Source organism: Micromys minutus, assembly GCF_963924665.1.
Source record: "Micromys minutus genome assembly, chromosome: 1".
NCBI classification, from domain to species: domain Eukaryota; kingdom Metazoa; phylum Chordata; class Mammalia; order Rodentia; family Muridae; genus Micromys; species Micromys minutus.
This window is the reverse complement of record NC_137969.1, coordinates 229678988-229688085: the sequence shown is the minus strand read 5'-3', so window position 1 is coordinate 229688085 and position 9098 is coordinate 229678988. Positions and strand designations below refer to the sequence as shown.

The 9098-nt window shown below is 47.7% G+C and overlaps 1 protein-coding gene across 1 annotated transcript in view; it reads right to left on the bottom strand.

Moving 5' to 3' along the window:
* BATF (basic leucine zipper ATF-like transcription factor) overlaps nt 1–6324 on the bottom strand; it is a gene marked incomplete at both ends in the record, with an annotated part of 20765 nt that extends 14441 nt beyond the window's left edge. Inside the window, 2 exons of the mRNA XM_080922711.1 lie at nt 3907–4011; nt 6262–6324. Coding sequence (XP_080778837.1) covers nt 3907–4011; nt 6262–6324 — 168 coding nt within the window. The remainder of the gene's footprint in view (nt 1–3906; nt 4012–6261) is intronic.
* Nucleotides 6325–9098: the final 2774 nt, after the last annotated feature.

The window sequence follows — 9098 nt, the reverse complement described above, 5'->3', positions numbered from 1 at the left end:
CTGAGTTCAATTTCTAGCACCCATGGCCATGGGACCAAACACAACTCATAATAGTACACTCAGAATGGACCAATAGCATTCATTCAACCCCCATTCTCCTAATGCATTTAACTTGTTTCCAGTCATTCAGCAGTTGAGCACCTGCCTACCCGTGTACAAGTCCCTGGGTTCAATCCCCACCCAGTACCACTAAGCAAAAACCAAGAGAAACAAACCACAGCAATGACTCCCACTCCGTGCAGAGAGCTGCAGCATCTGTGGTGTGAATAGATTCTTGATGACACACCGCTGGGAGACAGGGAAGGTGCACCTGCCACCTGAGTGGGCCTGGTCACGCTGCCATCTTAGGGGTTATAGCAACTTGCCCTGCTAAGGGAATGTGGTGCTCCCTCTTCCCTGGCCATTTCCCGGGTCAGCTCCATCTTTCACCTGTCAGCCTGGCAAAGAAGTCTCACATTTGCCCTAACTAACGTTTTCCCAAGGAGGCCTGCCACGTCCTTACATGCTTAGACGCATTCTATTTCTCCCTGTCTGACACTTTATAGTCATTTTTCCTTGTGCCCAATCATTTTCCTCATCGTGGAGTCTGCACATGCGCAGTAAAGGTGCCTTTTTCACGAGTCTGCACATGCGCAGTAAAGGTGCCTTTTTTCGCTCATAGGCTTTCTAGATAATTTCTCCTGCCTTTCTATTTGCCTTTGATTTTGCATATCATGTTTTGAGCTATGCAGAATTTAAATAACTTTATCCACTTTTCAAGATGGGAGCCTCACTATGTAGATGAGGCTGGTCTTAAGCTCAGAGATCCACCTGCCTCTGTCTCCCAAGTGCTAGGATTAAAGGCCAATTTTTTTATGTGTGTATAAATCATGTTTATCAATTTTCTTTTATTATTTTCTATCTTATTTGAAAAAAATTTTATGCCAAGATACATTTTCAAATATCATTTTCCCCTAAGACTTCTTTGGTTTCCTTAAAATATCTAAACTGTCTGTGTGTTGCATAAGGAAAGAGGGACCCAGCCTTTTCCTCTTCCAGTGACTCGCCAGGTGTCCCACTGTATTTACTGCATGACTCAACCTCTCAGACTAGGTGGAAACGCCATCCTAATTATCTTGTGTTTATATCTGTGTCTTAGAAATCATCACGCACATCTCATGATTATGAGCAGAGTCACAAATGCATTTTGTGCAGAGACATTGCTGGGGACATTGTAACACGGTTGTCACAGCAGGCTCCTCCCCACCTCTGTCATTTAAAAAGCAATCAGCGTCACCATGCTTGAGGATAAGACAGATATCCAACATGCTTCATGGTAAGTCTCTCCTACTCTCACAGACGTTAGGCAACAGAGACCAAGGGACTGAATCTACAGGGAGGCAGCCTGTGGCTGGAGACAGGGACACACTTCTCCCGTCAAGACAGAGGCAGCACTCTGCTACTAGAAGCGACTGGCTGTGCACTGGGGACCTTCTGCCGGAGTGAGTGCTACAGAGGATTCTCAGGGATCAAATGTGTCTGAGCTTTGCAGCTGTTAAGAAGTCTCTCGGCACACACATACGTGTGCACCCACATGACACACACATACAGGGCACACACAACACATATATAATATGCATATATGCATACTGAGAAATATGTGTACATTTTATATATAAAAGTATGCATATGTACATACATGCACATACATGTGCCTGCACTGAATCTTTTGAGTATTCACCGTATGCCCGAACCATACAGAGCTCTTCACCTGCACGGTCTCTATCAGCAGTTCCTGCCATTTCCCGTTCTATAGCTAAGGACCACGGCAAATGCATGTTGGCCCAGTCCCACAGACAGAAAATTGCAGACTCTGGCCTCCCTGCCACAGAGAGGCTGAGTTCAGCTTTCTTCTTCATTTAATATTGCAAATGTATACAGCTTACAAGAGTTTGCCCATCCAGGGCATTGTCTACTCACACAAACAAAAAGGAGTTTATCCTATTATCAATGTGGCCTTGTTGTTCTATGGAATATTAAACAGAAACTGGATTCAAGTAATAAAAATCAGCTGGAAACAGTGTTGTAAGATTTAAGCCCCAAGGAAATCAGGAAGTGTTTGAGAACTGGGCAGACACTGAACACTCAGCCCGTAGGTCTGTTTGTGTTGGCTGCTCTTTCTTCTTCTTCTTGTCAGCTTGATGCAGAGTTGCCAACCAAGAATGATGTTAGCACATACTGGAGTGTCTATTAAGAACCTACCAAACAAGACACAGGCACAGAGGGTAGGGCATGCTGTTCTCAGTGTCCTTATAGCTAAAAGAAGTGGTGTTATCCTCCCTTTTTGTCTTTTAAAACTACGTCTTACTTATTCTTTTGTTGCATGGTGTGTACATGTGTTTGCTTGTATGTGGGCATGCATGTATATGGGTGCACATGCATGTACATGGGTGCACATGCATGTGTGAGGCCCAAAGTTGACTTCAGCATCTTCTCCAATCACTTTCCAACCTCCGAATTGAGAACTGAGGCATCTCTTGCTGAACCCGAAACTTGCTGTTTTGACTGGTCTAACCAACGTACTCTAAGGTTCCCTGTCTCCACCTCCCATGAGCTGGGATTACACTGTCAGGATGCCATGTTAAGTTTTTCAGTTGCTTCTTTTTTTTCTTTCTTTCTTTCTTTCTTTCTTTCTTTCTTTCTTTCTTTCTTTCTTTCTTTCTTCTCTCTCTCTCTCTCTCTCTCTCTCTCTCTCTCTCTCTCTCTCTTTTTCATACAGGGGCTCTCTATGTATTCCTGGCTGTCCTGGAACTCACTATATAGATTATTCTGGCTTCAAATTCATAGACATCCACCCACTGCTGCCTCCTGCCCATTTGACTGTTATATGGGTTCTGGGACTCTGACCCTCATGCTCAAATGGCAAGCATTTTACCCACTGAGCCATTTCCCCAGCCGCATATCATTTATCGCTGATAAGATTAAAGCAACCCTTTGCCAAGCTAAACATTAGTGTCATTATTGGCTTATTTGCTTCTGGTGCTTACTGTACTTTTACCGTTGAAGGAATTTTCTAGAGTACTGGCAGTTTGGAAATGGTTTAGGAGGAAGGGCAGGAAGAAGGGTACAAGGAAGAAGGAATAGTTAAGCAAGAACACAGTGAAGGGCAGACTGTAAAGAGGAAAGATACAAAGGTTGGGAGCACAGTGCCCAGCCAGAACTTAGGGTCTCTGGTCCAGGCAGTGGGTCTCCCTGGTGAGGCTGTAGCTCATTCCTCCTAGCTAGAAAAGTTTGAAGCTATTAGCCACTCAACCAGGATGGTGATTGTCCCAAGTAAGTGCTTTGAACCTTTATCTTTAGCAGCTCCTAGAGAACCCATCAGCAATAGAAATGTCAACACAGAACTTTCTCTATGTTCAGGGAAAAATAAGGGTAGCATCGCTGATCTCCTTCTCCCAAAGGCAACTGGTTTTGGGGGTCAGACCACTGCCTTTCAGAGGGATGAGATGTGCAGTCCCGAAAGACTGGGCTCCCCGAAGCACTTATATCTAACTTCCTCCCAAATCAGTGTCCTCACAGTGGCTCAAACAGAAGGCACCTGCTCTGCTGTCCCTTTACACACAGGTGGTTCTTCCTCTCATGAAGCCTGGAGGCTGCCAACACCCCATGCGTCCACCTTTGCATTATCCTGGGCTAGAAAGGTTTACCCTCCAGTGCTGTTCTCTGCTACTGAATGAGTTCATACATGCAGAGAGAGGGGAGCCTTTCCCCACAACTGACCCCAGCAGCTCTTGCCCTCTATTTACTCTCCCCGAGTACTTAGCTCCACCCTAGCAGAATCCTCAAAGCTGGGCCCTACATACAGTCCCATTGGTGTGGGAAGCAGAGCCTAAGAACAGGAGCATGGTAAGAAGTGTGGGTACTCACCAGGTGAAGGGTGTCGGCTTTCTGTGTCTGTCTCTGTCGGCTCTTCTGAGCAGCGATGCGATTCTTCTCTCTCCTCTGCACTTTCCTCACATCATCGGACGAGTCCTGGGAAGCAGAGATAACACCGGTGGGTCTGATTATCCCTCTCTTCGAGTCAAAACCGACCGTTGTGGCATTGGTTTCCTTCCTTTCTTCCTCCCTCCCTCACTTTCTTCCTTCCTTCCTTCCCAGTCAGTTCTTTCTGTATTGTCCAAACACATTTCTTTTCAGCATTCCCTCATACCTGCCCTTGGGTCTCCAGTGGCTTTCTTTTGGAAAGCTACTGGAAGGTGAAGAGAAATTGAGGCCTCAGAAGTGCTGCTTTGGGAAACACCAGTTAAGACAACCGGGTCTGCGCCATCACTTCTGTTCTCTCCAGAGCTACTCTAGCCTCTCTCTCTCAGTGGGGTGTGCGAGTGTGTGTGCACGTGAGGTGTGTGTGTGTGTGAGTGTGTGTGCATGTGCACATGGGTGTGTGAGCTAGAACTGTCTTGATGTTCTTTTTTCTGTTTTCTTTGAAAACTTTGCTGACATCTACTACGTGCCAACCTCTGTACAAGTGCTTTCAGAGACTGTGTGATACAGTTCCCCAGCTCTCTGAGCAGGTGCAGCCTTTTCTATTTTACACAGTAGGAAGGTGAGGTTCTCCACCCTGGTCCCTGAGGTCATGACATCCAGGGGTATGACATCGTCTGGTGCTGTTTCTAAATCCTTTCTGAGAATTCTCTCTTGGCTACTAATTTCATTGTGCTATACCTTTAGGCAGAGAGCACTGCCTCAGATCTCTCTTTTATTCGCTCCTTCATTATGCAGCCATCTTGAGACCTTCCTAGTCCTGAACATGATGCCTGCTACAAATGAGGTACCAAAAGAACCAATTTACAAAGTGCAGGGCACCTGCTTTACTGAGCCACAAGGTGCTCTTTGGGTACTCTTCAAAGTTATGCTATAGATCAGGGAAGAGAAGCCCCTCTGCAGCCCCCACTCAGTCAACGCCACTGGCCTGAGAGGCGAAGGTCTTTGGGTCAGGCTCTGATCCCTTCCCTCTTTACTCAAACTTTCCAGGTCATTCTAGCAGACACTGGGTTAGAGAGAGCAAGGATGTGCTCTTTCTATATAATGCACCAATGGCCTAGGTTACCATGGAAGCTGTGAGTAACTTCCTCCTTAAGAAGACTAGGGTACCGTCTTCCAGGTAGTCTGAGTTGTGCTGATGCTATAGTGAGCGAGAGACTATCTCCCTCTTGACGTCTCCATCAGTATGGTTTTGGGTGAGGGGCTTGTGACAGATATGAGAGCAGGAACTCAGATAGTATGTGCGTTTATTTTGTTTGTAGCATATTGTAGCTCCCGGGATGTGTGTGTGGCACACACTCTACCTCTGAGCTATAGCCCAATATGTGTGCTAAGGAAAGTTTTTAAGCTGAGATGTTAAAAAAAAAAAAAAAAAAAAAAAAGTTTAATCGGTGGGTCACTGCTGGATGAAGAGGAGAAATTTCCAGAGCAAGGGGTATCAAGAATGTGGGAACTGCAAGGTGGGAAAGGCATCCCAACTGAGTCATCTCTCAAACTGAGACATCTTGGCTTGGTGTCATTTAAGAGTCTAAGAGTCTCAGAATCTTTCCTTCCATCCCCGGTTTTTCAATAATGATTTTAGCTACTAGTGAAGGTCTCTGACATGTCTCCTGGACCATGGCCTCTTTCTTCTATCTGGAAGCCACAGGGAAAAAAGATACAAGTTGTGGCTTAGCCTCCCTCCCCACAGGCTGTTGTGACAGAAGCAGTGAGCAGGCAGATCTAGCCACTCTTGCCCTCCTGCCTACCTTGCTTTGGTTCATTATATTTCTCTTCCCTGACCTAGGCTCTGTCTTGCTGCTTGGCTCTTCCTGGAAAGCAACAGCTCTAGGATTTGGGTGGAGCCCGCGGCAGCGATCTACTGGAACATTCCTCTGCTATGGTTGACCATACTTCTAAGCTCTGCGATATTCACCCTGCCCCCCCCCCCCCCCCCCCCCGGCTTCCTAGAAAGTTTCAAGGTGGGAACCTAAGTGGCAGAGAGGAGGAGTACAGCTTGGAAAGGGGTGGGGGAGGGGCTTTTGTGGCGGGATGCGAAGGCTTCACCACTTGAGACTGTATCGCAAACACCACACGTCCAGAGAGTATGCTAGAGAGCGCCTGCCGGCGAGCTACTTCCTTCCCACCCTCCCCCTAAACCCCCCGCCAGAGCTCCCTGGGCAGGACAGGGGAGCCTGTCTCTCTTCTACCATCCCAGTAAAATCAGAAGGCAGGGCATACGGGAGGTGGAGGGGGGTATACCTGCTTGCCAGGGGGAGGAGAGCGACTGAAGCTGGAATCACTGCTGTCTGAGCTGTGAGGCATGGTTGTAATCTTCCGGGCTCTCCCACACCGTCCCAGATGCCTCTGGGCAATCTTCTCACTAGCTGGCTCCCCTTCTTGACTGCTAGGGTGCCACCAGTACACCACCTTCCACAGGTGCCTCCCCTGCTTGCCCAGTTGCTACCTCCGACAGACCCCTGTGTCCTCTTCTTTCTGGGGTGCAGAGGGACTGCTCCCCACAGGGACATCTCGCTTGCCTTGGGGCTTGCGCAGGCCCTCTCTTGTGGTTTCTGGTAATTCAAGCTGGAAGTCACATGGGCGGAAACGTCAACAAGTTAGAAGGTAGTTAGAAAATACACATCTGGGAAAAGACCGTACGTAGAATTAGGTGAAAGAAAAAAAAAATACACAAACCCCCAATATCTTCCGGCAGTTTGAAAGGCAGATCGAGCACTCTTCAATTGATGAAGATAAAGGAGAAAAACAGCCTGGCAGGGAAAATCCCCAGACAGAATTAGCAAGTTCACTGCTGTCAACATGGCAAGAGCAGAGAGCAGAGGCCCAGCAGAAGAGCCTCCAGGCCAGAAGCCTTGATTTTAAAACCTAAACACACCAACAAGCCTGGAAACCCTTTCTGGGTTTCACCTGAAGCAGCTGCCCACCCCGCTTTAGGCTGGGCCTTCCTCATTCACCTACAGGAGACTGTGGTGGTCTGTGGGCAAAAAGCAAGGAGGGCATTGTCTTTTACAGACTAGCAAACACTAAGCTGGAGCTATCTGAGAGTCTCTGGGAGGCTTTCGAACAGATGCTAGAGAAGTTTACTATCCCGCTTTCTTAGCCGGGCACTTCCATTCTCCCTAGACGAAGAATACCTTCTGTGGAGAGGCTCCTGTGGGAGTTCAAGGTTGACCTTGAGTCTTCAGGGGTCAATGAGGTCAGAACCCAAGAGGAGAGAATGTCAAAGTGAGTGACAGAGGCTCTGACTTGGAGTCAGGTCAGCCATGATAAGAATCCACCCGACGCCCTATCCTACTTCCCACCCCCACTCAGTCCCCCCACACCCAAAACCCGCCCTGCCTACTACCTTTCAGACAATTGGAATAGGAATGTCCCCACTCTGTAAAGCACGCTGTGGGGCTGGTTGTGCTTGCTGTGTGTCCCATGACATGAACATGTTTGTGGTTTTAGTGAACAATCCTACTCTCATCTTGGTGTTTTGGCTATTAAAAAAAAAAAAAAAAGGTTTGGGGGCTGTAAACCCCACCCCTCAATTACCTGGCAATAGCCAGGTATGCTCTGCCCCAATGACCTGACACTATAAAAGTGTCCTCTCTCTCTTGCTCGTCCTCTCTTGAAGTCTTGCTCTCCCACCCCTACCCCTCCTCTTCCCCTGCCCTTCCCCCCTCTCCCTCCATGTGCTTATGGCCAGCCTCTACTCTCTCTCTCTCTCTCTCTCTCTCTCTCTCTCTCTCTCTCTCTCCCTCCCTCCCTCCCCCACCCCTGCCTCTACCACCCTCTTAACTCTCCCATGACCTGAAAAAACTCTATTCTGTACTATACCATCATGTGGCTGGTCCCTCAGGGGGAAGGGATTCCCAACATGGACCCCCCAGAGGTATCTCCCTTGCCCCCAGGCCTTGCTGCACCTCCATGGGCCATATGCCCCCCCACTCTCTTCATCTTTCCCCTAACATTGGTGCCGAAACCCGGGACGTCATCTTTTTCACAACAGGCTGGAGAGATGCTCAGCAGTTAGTAGCATTGGCTGCTCTTCCAGAGGACTTGGGTTCTATTCCCAACATCCACACAGAGGCTCACAACCATCTGTTTCTCCAGTTCCAGGGGATCCTATTTCATCTTCCTGCCTCCTTAGGTACCAGGAATCCACATAGTGCACATACATATGTGCAGGCAAACACACATATTAAAATAAGAGTTCTTACCATATCCCAGTACAGCTCAAATGTTCACCTTGTATCATCAGAGGGCTGACAATATGTTATGACTCCTAAAGTATTTTATTACCCACCGATTAAAATTCTGCCTGATGACAGTATTGATCTAAGGACAAACTTCCCCAAATAAAAAACGTCAACACTTTCGAAACGGGTATTTAGTGGTGAGAGCAGACAGTAAACAACTGAACTGACCCAATACATCAGGGGGTGATGATTGTCACAGATAAAGCAGGGTTGGAGGATTCTGAGGGCAGCTGCTTCTGTAAGCTGGTTAGGAAGGGCTCGGTGAAGGGGTCACACTTGAGCAAGGTTCTATTAGTCCATTTGGGAGGATTTTTGCCTTATTTCAAAGTAATGGGGGAACCAACCACAGACCCATGGACCATTTCCACTGTGACTGCCTGATTGTTTCAGAACACTTACTGGAGCCGCTGATTATTTTGTTACTTACTTTCTTCATTGGAATGCTAACTGCATTTGGGAAGTTCTTGATTATTTAATCAAACGTTTCTTGAGCACCTACCATGTGCCAGGCAAAACACTTGACTTTTTCTCTCAATGAGATGGCTTATCAATAAGTTTCCACTGTGTAACATACCAAAGACATCTTGAGAGCCTTAAGTGTCATTCAGAAGATTCCAGAAGGCTGCAGTAGCTCTGACCTCATCTGGGCTTCTCAGCTGCTGAGTTGGTTGGTAACTGACTGGTCTGTTCCCCCTGGCCCACCCCACCCTGCTCTCCCAGCAGTCCTGCCTGCTGTTCCCTCTGCAGGTGCAGGATTCTAAAGGCAGATCTCAGAACCTCCCAACAACCACGCTCAGATCTAGCTCAGTGTCCCATCTACACCACATCCTATTG